The sequence below is a fragment of the Cyanistes caeruleus genome, chromosome 3, assembly GCF_971803275.1.
Source record: "Cyanistes caeruleus chromosome 3, bCyaCae1.hap1.1, whole genome shotgun sequence".
Taxonomy (NCBI): domain Eukaryota; kingdom Metazoa; phylum Chordata; class Aves; order Passeriformes; family Paridae; genus Cyanistes; species Cyanistes caeruleus.
The window spans coordinates 90,600,793-90,618,088 of NC_141703.1; the positions used below are offsets into that span (position 1 = coordinate 90,600,793).

A 17,296-nucleotide genomic window follows, 5' to 3' on the forward strand; every position below is an offset into this window, starting at 1 on the left:
TACCCCAGCAGAGCAGGCAGACCCTGCTGACAGCACCATGTTCAAGCACACAGGTGTTTCACAGGCACTTAAACATTTGAAAACAACAGAGCTCTAGGGGGAAAAGAAAGAAACAATGTAGAAGTGTAGAGACTGAACTCATACTGCAGAGTGGTGCCAGTGGTTTATGGAAAGTTTCCCTTGAGTTATGCAAGAAAGAGCTAATCCTACAGCTGCCACTCCATCATGGTGCAGGGATGGGGCTGCCCTTTCCCTCTTCCCTCAGTCCACCATAACAGTTCTTATCATTGTTTTTGCCCACAAACAGGAACTGTTTATTGTCATCTTTTGGGACAATCGCATAAAAAGTTAGGAAAGCTTTGCCACAGAGGAAGGATGACAGCAGTGAGGATGGGTGGGCAGAAAAGCCTCTCCCATTTATCTGTAACACCTTGTCTACCCCAAGATCCTAATAACCAAACTGCTGAATGATGCAGTGTCCCTTGTGAAGGAGATGGCAGCTTGAATTTGAGTGTTTTGCTTGCAGGGACAGGTAAGACAACGGTATGGGGATGACACACAGGACCCCAGTCCTCCCCTCTGAGGTGCCCCTTGCCTCCTCTGTCACAAGTAGGAACACCTGGCATTTGAAAGGCACTGGTGGCTCTGAGGAGCAGTCAGCCTAACCCTGCCTACTATTGACTGAGAAGAAACGGCACATTTGGATGAGGAGCCTATGAAATAACGCTTTATTAAAAAAAAATATAAATTTGTGTATGTGGGCAGCACTGAGTGCTCAACAAGCACATCTCTCTTAACAAATAGTTCTTTTTCTCCAGCATGTTAACTAGATATATTGGAAAGGTCTTTATACAGATAAAGACAGGGATTGTATTTTGCCCTCATCCAAACACAAGTGCTTCAAGCTGATCAGTTTCTTCACAGAATCATCCAAGCATTTTGGTTGGAAAAGAATCCCTAAGATCATTGAGTCTGACCATTAACCCATTACTGTCAAGTTAATATCCAAAGTACTCAAAAACCTGGTCTTATCTGTCCCCAGTGATAGAGAGGACCCCACATGCAATATGTGGCAAGAACACCAAGTTATGCAGTGCCTCCTCCCAGGCCCCAGACACAGGGCTGGCGGGCACAGCCGAGGGGTTTGTTTGGGGTGCTGTACCACAGCCCATCCTGCGCTGCTCATGGGCAACAACCAAAGGAGAAGGAAATCCATTAGGAGCAACTGCAGCTCTCATACTGCAGCATGGAGGAGAAAGTTTTTGCCTTTGCAGCAGTCGCTGATGTAGAGGCTCTGTGAACTCAAAAGTGCTCTGAGTTTATGTCAACTCTTTGGGAAACAGCTGCAGGAGGAAAGGACAAGGGAGACACTCTGGAACTGGCAGATTACTCCATGTTTTCAGGGTCAGCAGTTTTCGTGATGTTTCTGAGGAGTGATGAGTCTCCTGTCTCCCATGGGAAAGGAACAGTCCCATAGTAAAACTAGAGATCTCAGCTGCTTCTCAGCCCAGAATGAAGCTGCTCAGCCAGACACCAATGTGAACACAGAGCTGAGGACACCGGCTGCTTCTCCACGTTTGTCTGCATATCATACCTAAAGAAATGACGGATTCATTACAGAGACCAAACAGAAAACATCGTCTTTTATTCCCAGGAAAATAATTAATTAGACAGGAACATATCACTTCCCAGCTGCCACTGACTTACAGTCTTGTGAAAAGAGGACAAGACTGCATCTGGATTCCTCTCCAATGCAGCAAAGCTTTGGCTTTGAGGAAGTCCCACACACAGCCAGTTGCACACCAACGCCTGGAATTGGGGGGCTGAAGAGGAGGATGGACAAACAGGCAAGAAGCACCCCAGCCCTCTGAGGCAAAGAGCTCACTGCTTCCTGGCTGCTTTCACACCCCAGGCACATCCATGCCATGCAGTGCAAGACCAGGTGCTAGAAACTGGCAACAGCAAAGCACAGCAGGAAGGATAACTGGCCTCAGTAATGAGGCTGTGCCAGCAGGACTGTGTCCTACCTGAGACCCACTGCACTGCAGCATCCCCTGTCTTCTCCCCACTCCCTTGTACCACTGACCTCTAGCAAAGCAAGACCTGGATGGTCAGTACCCCTGGGGACAGCCGTGGGATGACTCTCACACCTCTTCGGCAGAAGATGACATCTAATGACAATGGGAACCATGGGGCAGGGCCTTGGCCCAGCTCCCAGAACACTCTGCCATGTTTAAAAGGTGCTAAGCTATTTAAAGGGGAAAAAAAAAAAAAGCTACAGTTTCCTTGCAGCTTGAAGACCCATTTCAGGAATCAGATTACAAACTGCCTTTGGGATGGAAGCAAAGATCCTTCCGGTGCCTCGCTCCCCCCCCTTGCGCTTCCTCTTGCCAAACCCCTTGTGATAAAGGGGATCAGCAAAGCACTCTAAGGGCATTGTCCCTAATGCTATGGAAAACAAGAAAACAGCTTTTTCACCTTCTTTTCATGCCTCTTGACTTAATACTCTTCTGACCCTCACTGGCTCCAATAATTTATTTTCTCTCTCCATTTCTATGTAGCCCATCTTCCTCTTCTTCTTAACCACCCCGGCAGCACATGGTACTGAGGGTCACTGAAGGACTGAGCCCTTCCCTGCCCCTACTGCCCCTTCCCCAGCCCAGGGAGACAGCAGCCTCCTTCACACCACTGCCACGAACTGCCTGTGCTGGATCCCCACACCTGTGAACAGGAGGAGGGACAACATTTCCTTTCTGAGGAGGAAGATGTCCAGACAAGGCTGTCACTGGCTTTTATTTTGAGGGGGACAGGTGGGACATGCTCAGGGAAAAGTAATTTCACCAGCCTGGACAGAAGAATTTTTTGGTGGAACTCTTTTCCCACTGCCCCAAAATCTAGAGGAGGAACCACCATCCTGCAACCAAGCCCTGACTGCTGTCACTGTGGGAAGAGACCAGTAACACCCAGTGCCACCAGCAATCACACCACCACATCATCTGAAGTGTCATGGCTTCACATACAAGGAATAAACCTTGAGCGTTAAACGAGCTGAGTTTGCTGGAGGGGGTATCCCACAACCAACAGTAGGCAGAGAACCACCTCCCCACCTCCCTGCCAGAGACTCCCAGTGCTGTCCTGACTGAGCCCTCCCTTGGTCATGGGTGGTAAATCACTTACATAGCCATGGGCAACCTCATGTGCTTTTGGATTTGGACAAAGCCCAACCTCAATCAGGTCCCTCCCTCAGTAACACAGTTGAAAAATAAAGTGATGTTTGACCAAACAGCAGCCCTGACATTTGTCTGGTGTCAGATTTTGACTTTTGCTTTAAAATTCAATTCAACATTCAAAGTCCTGCTCCTGCTAGTGACAGAGAGAAGTTATTGAACAACAAAAGTAGCTAAATGTTTGAGGAACATTTTAGACCCCACAAAATGAAGTTGCTGAAGGAATTTGCACAGCTTCCCACAGTCTAGTTACTGAATTACTAAACCAGTTTCTCACAACCACTAACAAAGCAAAATTATAATCAGCTGTAGGATCTGGTATTATGAGTACTCAAGAATGAGCTTTCACAAAATAGAAGCTAAAAGGTTTGCAGATCTGTTTCACATCTGTGCCCCAGATATAATCAGTTCCTTCTTGTTCCCTCTTCTAAAGCATGCCCACAGCATCTGACTTGTGCTGAAGAGAAGTCCAAAGAGCCACACCAATCTGAATGTCTCTTAAAACTTTTTAAAAGGCTGAATCAAATGTGTTTTGTCAAACACATCTCCTTTCTCCCCAGACGTCCACTTTTCATTTGTGCTACCTTTTTAAATAATAAGAAAAAGAATAAAAAGGAAAAAAAAATACAACCAAGGCTAAATGTTTAAGCATTTATAAGCCTGACTGCTGCCTTTGCAAGAGACTTAAAATGTTTCAATTTACAGTGTAGCTTCATGCCTAGAGCAATTGGTGGTGTCTCAGTTTTTTTAAACCTCTGTCCCTTCATGTTCTTAAGGATGCTGGAGGGAAAACCCACACCCTAATCTCTAAGGTCTCTTCCCCTGACTTCACATTGCCTTGTGTTACTGCCTCTCTTGAGGCTTTGCTTCTTGCTCCATATTTTTATACATAAGCAAGATGGATGCATTGAGCTTTGTCAAATGCACATCCACAAGGTAAAATTCATCTTCCTCCTTCCTAAGTTGTATTTAGTACTGCCCACACAGATCCCAACGACTGATTGTTCCCTCTGTCCTGGCTGTGGTCTCTGCAACAAACACCTGCTCTCCTTCTCCTGTGGGCAGCACCACAGGCTTCAGCAGGACAACAAGGAGCGGTGCCATTGCAGGAGGGCTCCTGGGGTGCCCAGGCTGGTCACATTTACTGAGCTGGAACCAGAACAAGCCTCAAGTCATGTACAGATGTCTTCAGGTCCCCAGATTCTGGAGGAAGGGAAGATCACCTCAGAGCTTCAGAGTAGGCTGGCAGTTTTGCAGAGCACCCCAACCTGAATGCAGACTACGATGTGAGCAGTAGTTCAGGGGGAAAAAAAATCCCAAATAACCCACAACCTTTTACAAGTTCACTATGGAGATGGACAGGGAGATGGGGGCAAACAAGAAAATAGGTTCCTTCCCGTTTGAAGTACTCCCCACTTTCCTAGCACCATGTCAGACTAGCACACAAGCTCACAGCAGGGCTGTAAAACTTGTTACAGCTTTTCAAAGCTACTCGGATAACCTTGTGCACAGCTAAAGATCTATGCCATCACCCCACTACACCATCCCTACTTTTGCAGACATGTGCTCAGTGCTCTCTTTTCTCTCAGCACCTCCTGACCCAGGAGTCCATGGATGCACACATGAAAAGGGAATGGATGCCCTTGCCCCAGTGGATTATCTGTCAGTACCGGAAAGGACTGTAACCTAAACCCATCCCCTTCCCAATCCAACATAAACTCAGGAGTGCTGCTGAAAGACAAATCAAAGCACTCTGCTTGGCCAACTCCCAATACACTTTCCCTTCCTGGAAGCTGCTGTGAGACACCATGTTCTGCTGACAGATCCCCTTCCCTTGCACCTACCCCACCTGTCTCAAGCTCCAGGACCCTTTGGAAGCATTTGAGTTCAACCCCTCCTGCACTTCCCAGGAGCTGAGAGCTGGGGCAGGCTGACACAGCAGAGCCAGTTCATTGCTCCAGAAGATGTTTTGGGGTTTGAAGGCCCACTGACCTCCACAGCCAGATGTTTCACTGAACTATTAATTTAGCTAAAAATATCACATGGTGAGTTCCTGCTACGGCCTCAAGCAAGGCTCTGGAGCCAGTTGCTGAAGGTAATAAATCCCCTTCCTACCCCATTTGTTACACCCTGACTGCATGTAGCCCCTTTGCCCCACAGATTCCTGCTTCATTCCCCACAGATGATGTTTTCTGTTCTGTGAGGCCTGGTCCCATCACTTACCAGAGCCAATCAATCTTCATATGAATTAAGCTCAGCCACAAAATACCCACAGCAATGGTTGGTGCTGTGCAGTCTCAGGGCAGACAGCATCTCATGTTTGTATGGCCAAGAAGGGCGCTGCAGGAGAGGCATCTCCTCCTCAAGTCCAGTATGTCCTTCAGGCAAAAGGTGCTTACCCCTGGTTCAGGATACCAGGTCTCTCCAAGTGGTTGTTTTTTTCCAGTAAAAACCTCCATCCCCTTTCTGTCAGGTTTGGGCCTATAATACGTAACCCAGCGTTGCACCTGAGGCTCCATCAAACCTCAAAAGTCTGTGCAACTTCAGTGCAAAGACTTGACCCAACCAGACCAGCTCCCTCAGCTCTAGTTTCTGCTGAGCTACATACCACAGCCCTTTATGATTCAGATATGTGAGCTCTGGGTGACGGCCAAGGGAACTAGTCCCTCTAGTAAAGCCTGTTCCTTCCATCAGCTTCTACAGCCCACAGCAGGACAGAAAGCGCCACAACTGGCAGCAGTCAGGTGTTGATTTGATATCAGCACAATCCCAGAAATGAAACAGAGCGTTACTCACATGTAAAGACACAGCTCTCAAGGCTAAGAGCCTGGAACGAGGCTGACAAGCCCAGTATCTTGTTTATGCCAAATTCCTGCTGCTTACACCTTCCCATGACACACCTGTGGCCGACTCCCACAGAGCCTTTCCCTCCACAGCTCCAGTCCAACAAGCCAGGTTTTCCTCTGATGGGCAGGAGGGGACCAGCAATGGCTGTACCCCCACTTCAGGCTCTGCAGGGCAGCAGCAGTGCTTCCCTTTCCCTGGCCATCTCTGGGAGCTGACCTGCAAACAGTGCAGGGCTGGGCACTGCCAAAGCCCCAGCAGGATGAGGGGGACAGATGAAAAGCAGAGATCAAGGGAGGGCAGGAGGCAGGACAGAGCACACCCCCATCCCACCCTTCCTGCTTCCTCCCGGGCCTTAGTTCAGCTCTTTCTAGCCCAAATACATCTGCCTCCGCACAAACAGAGATTTACCCATGTGGTTGTTTCTCTCTGCAGGCATTTCTGTCTGTGCTGCTTATCTTCACAACTGCTGCACTCTTTTTCACTGAAAAGCAGCATCCTGTGGATTTTTCCAGCAGCTGAAGCCACCAAGGAGATCTGGGCTGGGCTTGCCTGAAGAGTGGGCACCAAAGAACACCTAGCAAAAAAGCTGCTCCCACATTTCCTTGGGCACAGCTGCTTGATCTTTCTGAGCTCTTGGTGTGCTGGAGATGGAAACTGATGGTGGGGAAAGCCACACCCAGAGATGCTGTTGAGGTGAGATCCCTGCACCTTTTTTTAGCAGAGCATAGGCTTGCATCCACACAAACAAGGAGCACTGGCTTTTCTGCCTCTTACCACTCCTCCTCCCCACCAGAGCCAAATAAGGCACTCGGCAGTGAATCCTGCACTTCTTAATTTGTGTGCAAACCATGAGAACACAGGAGGCAGAAAAACCTGTTCCCACCCCAGTCAACCCCCCGCCAACTTCCCCAGCTGCATTTGCTCCCCATCATTTGAGATTTCAGGTGTTCAAAGCAGTTACTTACCAGTCTTCCTTCAGGAGTGATAAATGAGTTTACATTTTACTATGGCAGGACAGACCAGAAAGGCCAAGAATGAGGGTGACAAAAAGACAACCTCAAAAAAACCCTAAACCACAGGTTTGCTGGGCCCCTCCTGCCCACAGCTAAGGAATGCATGAAGGTCAGAAGAGCTTTTTTTGTCTGAAAGGGTAAGAGAAAGAAGTGGGACAATCAAATCTGGTTTCAGTTTATTTCCAGAATTTTACTGTACAAAATATGCAAAGTGTAAAACGGTTTTATGTTTCAGTTTAAAAAACAACAAAACCCCATCCAGCTATAACTTAAGAGAACCCAGCTTGGAACAGAACAATTTACAAGGCTAAACCCACAGTGCATTAATGTCACAGACACCAGGAATTTGCTTACTTAAGTTCACAATTAGAAAAAAACAGAAAGACCATGTACCACTGCAGTTAAAGTCACATGTGCAAAGAAGAGAAAAAAGAAAGAAATGCTGGTTAGTGTCTATTAATTAGAAAACCTTGGCAAAACCCTTCTTACTATACACAGTGTGTGTAGAAAAATTATTACACAGTGATAAAGGAGGGTGGGGGAAGGACATTTTGCTCCCACCCCCTTCCCCAAGACACAATAATGCTGATTCAAAGAAACAGGCACAGAAGAGTGTAAGATTCCTTCACAGTTATGCCTGTTCAGGTAGTGGCCACAGCACCTCCCCACTGTGCACACAGGAGATACCCCCAAGCATGGTCAGAGCTGGTGAGAGGTGCCCGGGAAGCAGCCAGAGGGAAGGGAGGGTCCCCTCCCTCCCTGGGCAGAGCACACCCAGGGCAGGGCCGGCTGCCTGCTGGCCACAGGACTCCGTGTGCACCAGGGATAAAGATGCAGGCTGCTAGGGGGATGCAGACGGGCAGGTAATGCCAGCTGTGCCGCTGGCTCGGTGGGGACCCTGCTCGGGACTGGCCCAAAGTGATCCGCACCACTCACAGCTGCAGGGAAGGGCGACTTTTGGTCATCGATGGGAGGCAGCAGCCTGAACGCAGGAGGATGCACACTCCTCGAGGAGAGGTCATGGCCCAAAGCCATCACTTTCAGAACAGAAATTCGGAGGGTTTCCTTTTTCTTTTCTTTTTTTTTTTTGTTTGTTTGTTTGTTTTCTAAAACCAGCTCAATTCCAAGAGCACTTCCTTCTTAAGGACAGCTGAAACACTGAGCCACCAAGTCTGGCTTGAGGCTTTAAACACGTATAATGTGCACACTAGAGGGGGGAAAGCACACAGACACACACAAGCTGAATGAGAAAACACCTGCACGCAAACCTCATGAGCAGCTCTCACACCGCTGGGCCCAAGTGAGGAGCCAGCTCATGACCAGACTACAGCACTGTTGCAGAAGACTGCAAGACTTTTGTTTATCCTTTGAAAAGGGCAGAATTACAAGTTTTGGTGAACAAGATGAAACTGGCTTCAATAGGTTTCCATGTTTAGCAAGTTATGGATCTTTTCAGTTTCTTCAGCAGCAAGTGCTGGAAGTGAGCACATCTCAAGTGAGATCTTTCAAGGTTATTTATGTGGGGCAGGACCAGCTCCAGGTATTTCTTCCCTACAACTTTTGGCTGTATTCAGCATCAGCAGATTCCCATGGTGCTGCACAGAGAACCTCATCCCAAAGGAAAAGGTTTGGAGGCTTCATAAGGGCTGGGATTTGTTCAGATCTCCAAACTTGAGCCTTGCTGAGCACTGCCTCCAAGCTTCCAAGCGCAGCCTCAGCACCTCCCAGCCCTGCAGATACGCTGTGGAGGGGAGTGCTACAATGCTTATGCTTCCAAGAGTGCTGCCTGCTCAGCTTCCAGGAGTGGGAAAAGACACTGAGACCCAGGGCAGCCTCACAGAGTCTGCACACACGGCTGAAGCCACATGGCAGTGAGAGGCCAACAGATGTGACACTACCACCTGCCCATGCCCAGTTACAGGACTGGCAAAGCATTAAGAGTAGTATCTGCCCCTACACGCCTGGAAGCTGTAAGAAATTCACATCTTTCAATTTATAGCCAGGAAAGAGAAAGCCAGCCTTCATGGAAACCCACAGCCATTTCCATCTGCTCTAGAACACTTGAAAGTCTCAGCTGCATCTGGTTTTGCAAGATCTCAGCATGGCTTTGGATTTAGGCTGTAATAAATCTGAGAGCAAAAAACCCAAAGCCTTTAAAGTATCTGAGCAGCATTCTTGAGCTACAGGAAACATGCCAACATGGAAGAGAGGAGTGGGGCACCGCCACACCTGGCTGGGCACGGCACCCTATCAAATGGTTCAGCTTCCAGTGAAGGACGTCCAGTGCAAGGATCATCTCCAAGGGGGACACTGACCACTCCATCACCAACAGGGTTGTCTTAAAAAACTACTTGAATTCTAATAAACCCCCCACAATTCCCAACCAGGTACAAACATCCAGACTGGGAGAGAGGAAGGAAAATACGTGCAAGGAGACAGTGCAGGATAGGAGAGGCATTTGGAGGAACAGCCTGCACTTGGCTGGCAAACCCTACAAGTTGTATTTATGCTCAGCTCTTGGCAAGCTCGGTAAAAGTAAGGGCTGCAGGAATTGGATCAGAGCTTCATTCCCTATGACTCCATTCTTACTCATTAGCTGGCTATAAACGGAGTGAAACAAACCAGTCCGCACTCACCGCTCAGTATTTTTTATAGAGCTTGAATTCCTACAGATGCCACAGGTCCAACTGTGGATCTCAAAGCACTTGAAAGCAAGTTGAGTTTAGCCTCACAGCACTCCGGTGAGGTAGGTATGATAGTGGTCCCCTGATTTTGCATGGAGAAGGGAAGCAAGAGAGATCCTGAAAAATGTCACTAAAAATACCAGAACAGGGAATATTCAGGAAGCATGGTTCCCCTTTCAGTCTGTCCTCACCCCTAAGCAGGCTGCATCTCTAAAGAGACCATTTGGGAGAGTCCTCTCCTTCAGATTTCATCAGGCAAAGCATTCATGCTGCTGATATAGGGAAGAACATTTAATGTAGGAGTTGGCCCCTGCTGACAGCGTCCTTTGTGGCAGCAGGCAGAAAAGGCAGTGTTGAACCACAGCACAAAGATGAAGAAGCAGACCCAGACTGAGCACACGCTCCTTCCGTCTGGTTCTCCATGTGTTAAAGGATTTAACAAAATTAAGACATGAGTTTCCTGAGCAGATACTGTCAGACAACCCCTCCTCATGGGACAGGGAAAAGGAAAGGGGAAGGAAATCCTGGGAAAGTAAAAAAGTTTTGCAGATGTGCCTGTGACAAGGTGCTCTCACACACATGGCACACCCAAGCCCCTGGCAAGGTGGTTCTTGTTCTGGCTTCACAGAAATGATCCAAGTCAGCCACAGGCAGTAGCCTCCACACAGGTATTAAGTGCTCCACACTCTCCCAAGCTACTCCCAGTCTCTCCCACACTGCTGGTTATGCACATCATAAAAGCCAGGTGCAGGCATCTTCAGGAGAGCCAAATGTAAGATACTTACATGTTCTCCTTTCTTTACTTTTTTTTTTCTTTTAAAGGAATAAACCAACCTATTTTTTCAAAGTAAAACACTGCAAAGGCAACAGTCAATAATGGAGTCCCCTTACAGACTACCAGAAGGCCTGATCTGCCAAAAAACCCAAACACTGAGCTTAGAGAAGGAAAAACACTACCTGCTTCCCATCCTTTAAGGGCAAAGGGCATAATCCCATCATGTGCTGTGCCATCCAGTTTCTTTACAACCATGTCCAGCACATTACATGGACTAAAAAGGATCCAGGAGACTATCACACGCCTGTAAGAAAAGCACAGGAAACTGCAGGTGTCACTTGGATGGGGAATCACCACTTTGGACCCTCACTCACCAGGGTGTTCCCTTGATCCCAAGAGGACTATCCACAGGTGCTGTCAGACACGCATCTCCACCGCTGCAGAGGCTGGAAGAGCACGGAACCTCCTAACCTGTCCCCAGCATCCCTGTTTAAGGTGGCTGCTCCCTCCCACCAGCTTGTGGTGGGCATCAGCCAGCCCACACCTGCCATGGGAAGGGCTGGAAAAGGCCAAAAGGGACAGGAGGGGCTGTCACAGCCCTCCTCAGAAGGCTGTGCAGGCTGGCAATGAAAGGCACTGACTTACACACTGCTGGAATTAGGGCCTTCTTCGTTAAGACATCCATATGGAGGGCAGGCCAGATCCTGCCCGATAAGGAACATTTGCATGGCAAAAGACTGAGCAGAATGAATTGATCATTTACATTCACATGAATCTCACGGGACCTTCAGGTTGCTGCCAGCCGTGCAGCTGGCTCCAGTCACTCCATGATCTGTGCTGGCAATCAGACTTCAGAGCCTGATTTAGTCTCACTGTTAAAAGAGAACCTTCCAAACTCAGGTGACTAAATTCACACCTGAAAGCTGCACTGGTGGGCAAAGGCAGCCTCACAAACAAAACTGCATCTCTCAGAAGCAGATCCCAACGCTGAGCAGAAACTCCCACAGTACAGCAAGGCCAAGAAAGGCAGGCAGATTTTCAACATTCAGGCATTGTTTGGTATTTCTTAGCTACAGCTGAAGGCGTACGGTGGGGAAGGAGTCACTGCAGTGTTTGCAGAGCACAACAGTTCTCCAAATCAAGTGAATGGGGCAGAGGTCAGCCTTTCCCTGGCTCCTCTCCTGAAGGAGGGAAGTGTTTTTGCCCGTCTTTTCTCCAGACGCACTTGAAGCTGGATAGAGAGGGAGGGGCACATTCCTGCCTGTGCCCCCTCTAAGAGGCTGTCAGACTAGGGAGGGTCTGTGATTTATCTGAGGAGGAGCCAGCTACTTACTGACCCTGTCCCAGTGCAAATACACAGCCCTTGCAGGTGCAAAAGGAAGCAGCAGTGTTTGGAGAAACACATTCAGAAAGCCAGACAGAGGAGACAGAAACAGGAAGCCTTGGGCGTGCCTGAGAAAGATGCTGACAAGCAGGACAGAGGGAAGCCAGGACAAAGGGAAGCAAGGGAAAGATATCAGGGAGCTCTGACATGAAGAACAACTTCACTAATAAGCACTGATTAAGGGGAAAAAAAAGAAATTGAAGAGCTGTAAATGGGCTGATCCAGTTCAAGACAAGCAATTTCACAGAGGATTAAACCATCCCATTATGCCCATACAGGTCCAGCACTGACAGAAGAGGCACATGGAGAGGAGGAGGAGAAGAATAAAGAAGTCCCCTCACACCCCCACCCTTTGATATCTCCTCCTCCCTAAGTAAGCAGGGACTGTGGCACCCTGTGTGCCAGGAGATTTCTCTGAGGGACAGGTGAGCAATGAACCCTCAGGAGCAGCCACAGGTGGCAAAAGCAGAGACACAAGGGCACAGGCATGCACGGTGTAAGGCAGAGCTCCAGCAACAACTCTGACACTGCAGCCGTGCACAGAGAGAGAGCGTGGGATTTACAGGATGCCTGAAAAGAGGGGCAAAGAAAAAAAAATCTGTTCTGTCTCCAAGGCTGAGCTAACTGAGCCAAGTTGCCCTGTTGCCTCTTAAGATACTTCTTTCTAGATAAGAAATCCCAACTCCCCCCTCCCCTTTCCAAATAAAGTGCAGATGGTCAAATATTACTGGTCCATCATCTGCCAGTTTCAGTCAGCATTGGGGAAATCAAACCCAAAAGCACAATATTGAAAAAAAAAAAAAATCTCCCAACAACCCACCCTCAAAATCCCTTAGACTGAAGTCTCAGACTGTAAGCGGAGGACAAATTTATGAGATTTAGGGTCTATGAACTCTTCTGAGAGTTTGATGAAGGGGATTTTTTTCACATTAACAACAAGGCTGAAGTCCAAGCACTTGAGGACAAACACGATGCCGTCTTGTAACCCGCTTGTGACCGCTTCTTCGCTGACCAGCGTCCACTGCTTGGAGAACCAGCGATCCCTGTCATACTGGAGGGTTGGGCCTGGGTTGAGGTAACGCTCCAGGAATGCCTGCCAAGAGCGGGACACACGTTAGCACCAGCCCCACAACTCGCCCTGATCTCTTCCCATCCCCAAATACAGCTCCACGAGCACGGGCTTGCCATGCTGCAAATTGTTTCAGCTTTCGCACTTCAGAAGACATCTTCTCCCCAGTCCCTCTCAGCTTTTCAGACCCAGGAGCAGACATAAACCTCAGGAGATCCTCTTTCAGTCCATCCCAGCAAGTTTGCAAAGTTATAGCCCTGACTTCTGCCATCAGCACAGCCATCTGGCAGCAGTTCAGTAGAGCAGAGGTCATTTCTCCCCTACCAGCCCCATAACCGATCCCAAAACTACACTCCCAGACAGAAGAGCTGGCTCTCTCCTTCAGGCCAAGCTAAGGTGGTAAACAGATGTCTCCATGTTTTCAGCCTGAGGGTGCAAAACTGAAAACACAATGCAAAATGCTATTTGACCTTGCTTGTATTTTAAAGTCCCTCTGCAATCTTAATGGCAGCAGAAATCCCCTTACATACCCGGGCAAGGTCCCAGGTGGCTCACAGTGAGAGGGTGCTAAGACCCATCTCTTGACAGCATTTCTTATTGACTGCAATAAGTCCCGGGTGAACGTCCAAGAATAACCCTTCCCTAGGAATGTGGGGTGTTCTTAGAAGGGAAGGTAGAAAGGGGGAGGGGAATTGTGTGACCTGTTTCCCTTATCATTCAGTCCCTTGCTGTGTCTGCAAGCCAACAGTCACAGTCAGAGCATGGAGCAGCAAACTGTGTTTGATCAAGCAGTTCATGAATTAGAAACACTGTCAGAGAGAGGCAGAGATTTAGGCAATAATTAGCAGTCCAAAATGCAGCAAGGCAGAGGGGGCAGAAAACCAAAAAGGTCCTTTGCAGATTGCCACCTGAATCATCCTGCTACCATAAGCCATCTGGGAAAACTCCTGTGACTCAAAGCCACCCTTTCAAACATTTATTAAGCATTCCCTTTGCTGAACTGGATTCAAGAACAAATTCCCTTTGCTGAACTGGATTCAAGAACAAATACCTCATAGGCGCTCTCAGAAACAAAGAAAAAGAAGATGCTGCAGAGGAAGTATTACTTCCCTTCAAGACCTGATGCAAGCTACACCGCACTGGTCAATTCACAGGGACCAGCTATGGAAGCCTTCACTCACCTCCCTTGACAACTTCCTGTTCTGCTTGCACACACAGCTGTGCCATCCCCTTCTCCTTCCCTCCTGCAGCCGCGTTAGAGAAATCATTCATTACCTTTGGTGTCATGTTGTTGGTGATGCAGAAGGACAAGTGTTGCAAGATGCTCTCCATGCTGTGGTACTGCTGCTGGCGGGTGGTGCGAAGGTACTTCTGCAGAGCTCTTGCCATGGAAGGGAAGATGGCCTGGGCTGCTTCTCGGGGGTCCATCATCTCTCCTGGAGCTTTCTGCTGTTCCTCTGCCTGGAGGCGTTTGATGTGAGTGAAAGCCTCTTCTACTGCAACCACAAGCCTGCAGCAAAAAAAATCAAGACAGCAAGAGTCATAACGAGAAGTAGGATGGGTCTGTGGTTAAGGCAGAGCCTGGGAGTCAGGATTTACAAGCCTCCTATTCCCATCTGCCATCAAGTCACTGCCTGCCACCAATTTACACAGAATCTTCTCTACTGACAGTCTAAGGGGTAGAAAGCAGCTCTTCCTTCCTTGCCCAAGACACCCAGCAACTGAGGGCCATAAACCAGGATCAAGAATGTCAAGCCCTGAGCACTTGGTTCTGCCAGCACAGCATAAACATCAGCCGCTCGACTCAAACAAACCACAGCTGCCCTTGGGTTTAACACGTGTGTCCAAATTAAACCGTGTGTGACCGACATCGGTCCCAGCACACAGGACTGCAGCACGAGGCACAGGACAGGCAAGCACCCAGGGGGAAGCTGACACACCCAGTGTGACCCAGGACTCAACCTGCTCCGAGACTCCGTGCTCACAAGCTGCAGCCTGCTCCCATTTCCACCAGCTGGGTGCAGAGCTCATGCTGCCCAATGACTGCACTGCACCCTCCACTGAACAGCAAGGGTGAAAACACTCCTCCATTCCTCACTCCTAACACTGTAGCTAAAGGCATCCTCTGCAAATCATTCCTGTGTTGGCACAGGTGAACAAACACCAAGACCACACCATAAAAGGGGAACAGATGTCTTAAGACACTCAGTACTGGGCTAACTTGCAAGTGAGGGGCTACACTGCAGCTAGTGAGGAAAAAATAGCAATGGAAGAGCCCCCCAACAGAACTCTTCCACCCCCTCAGACAGGACTTGTTTTATACTTAATCCTCCTCTCAAGTCATCAATATCCAATGCATCTTAAAGCCAGGGGCAGCTGCCTCACCACAAGCAGAGGTATAGCATACTGCATTCAGGCTGTACATGAGGAACAGCATGAGAAGCCCTGAAATCTGCCCATTTTGTTTAATTTGACATGGGGGAGGTGGGGGGTGGAAAGCAGTTTTAAACTCCTGGCCTGAAACATCTGCCCTTACCTAGTGACTGATGGTTTCCCCTCTGACTAAGCAGTTGCTCTAACCAAACTCAGCAAACATGGGAGATGCGCCCATGTTTGGATGCTACACTTCACAGAAGGGCAAGTTTAAGTTCCTATTTCTCCAAGGCTGGAAGAGGGCTGAAAGACAAGAGGCTACAGAGCATAGGTCAGACTGAAGCAGGCAAGGAGGGGACGTAGTGCCAGCATTTCCCCAGTGAAACAAACTGCCAAAAGAAAACTCAAAACAAGTCAGCTCCTTCCAGTTATGACACATTCCTTCCAAACACAGCTCAGTTCAGGGAAGCCTGCCCTAAGCAACTTGCCTCAAACTGTTAGGTATGCTAACTACAGACTGCAATTAGGCTTTTAGATTAGATAAATTAGGCTCCTGAGCAAACAGAGGCACTGTCTCAGGTCACTTCAACAAAGCATCAATTCTGCAGCCTAAGCATGACTGGAAGAAGACATATCTATTTTCCAGAACAAAACGTAACTGCTTTTGGTCAAGTCTTTCCTCCTCAATTCATTGAAAGCCAGTCAAACTGTCCCTTTGACTAGCCTGCAAACAAAAATATTCTCCTCACCTATGAATGGGCAACACCAAGCACTCCTCTGATTCTGTCCCTGGATTACTTCAATGACAAGCCTGGGCATGGGCGAAAATAATGGGATTTCCTAGAGCAAGTAACTGCAGACTTGTCAAGCACTGGACTGCTACCTAATCCAGGGCACTGCATTAGCTTATGTGCCTTGTATACACGAGCTCAGCTGCACACACATTCTTCCCATAATTCCAGTTGCAAGCTGTCACCACCCCTTATGTATCTGGGCTTCATGAGCCTCCTCCCTGCGACAGATTTACAGCCAGCCCTTCACGGTGGGTCAGGGGCACCCCGCAGGCCCAGCAAGCCCCACGTGGCCGAGTCTCACAGCTCTCACCCGGGACAGGGTGGCTTTACCTCGCCCGGCGTTTCTTGACGCGGCGCTCGTGGTCGGCCTCCTCGTAGTAGAGCTCGTTGTGACTGGAGTCCCTGCGCCGGGCGGCGGCCGCGATCATGGCCCGGGACTGCCCCGACGCGTTGTTCCCCGGGCCTGCGGGGGCAAGGACGGGCACAAAGGAGACAAAGGCGGTGTTAGTGCCACAGGGCTGGGGCTGGGACAGACCAGCACCCCACAGCAGCTGTCACACGTGCTCTGGGGCTCCAGCCTTCCCAGCCAACGCTGTAAACCCTTCCCCGGTCCTCGGGAGCTCCGGCAGAAACCCTGCAAGGCAGCACAGGCTTAGAGAGGGCGTTCTGGCATGTGGACAAGGGAAGTTAGTTGGGATGGAGGGTCTCACACAACATACACAAAGGCAGAGTGAGGTGAACATGCCAAGGATGCAACTTACCCCCCATTATATATGCTTTCAGTTTGAAGGCAAGGGCAGCTGGAGCATATCACATTTCAGCATCAAGACAGTGTGAGAGCACAAAAAGTGAGAAGTTGGAAAGAGGAGAGAGACAAACACAAGAACATAATGAGACATGGAGATGAATAAATGAAAGCCAAACTCCAGACAGTTATTTGCAGGAAGGGGAAACAGGACTCAGGGGACAGCAGGGTCACCTTTAGACAAAGCACAGGGTTTCCCACAAGGGCAGATGCTGTCAGAGAAGCAGTCCCACAGCAGGGTGAGATGGGTTCTATAGGTGTAGTAGTTTCTCATGGCACTCTGAGCAGCACCAGCCATTAGAACTTCTGCTGCTGTTAACAGATC

The 17,296-nt window shown here is 48.9% G+C and overlaps 1 protein-coding gene across 1 annotated transcript in view; it reads right to left on the reverse strand.

Annotated features, from left to right (window-relative positions):
- Positions 1-7,251: 7,251 nt before the first annotated feature.
- The window catches only part of VANGL1 (VANGL planar cell polarity protein 1), a 45,936-nt gene continuing 35,891 nt past the window's right edge, over positions 7,252-17,296 (reverse strand). The window contains exons 6-8 of the mRNA XM_086882834.1: positions 16,497-16,629; positions 14,275-14,509; positions 7,252-13,023 (exon numbers count right to left, since the gene is read on the reverse strand). Coding sequence (XP_086738960.1) covers positions 12,763-13,023; positions 14,275-14,509; positions 16,497-16,629 — 629 coding nt within the window. The 3' untranslated portion in view covers positions 7,252-12,762. The remainder of the gene's footprint in view (positions 13,024-14,274; positions 14,510-16,496; positions 16,630-17,296) is intronic.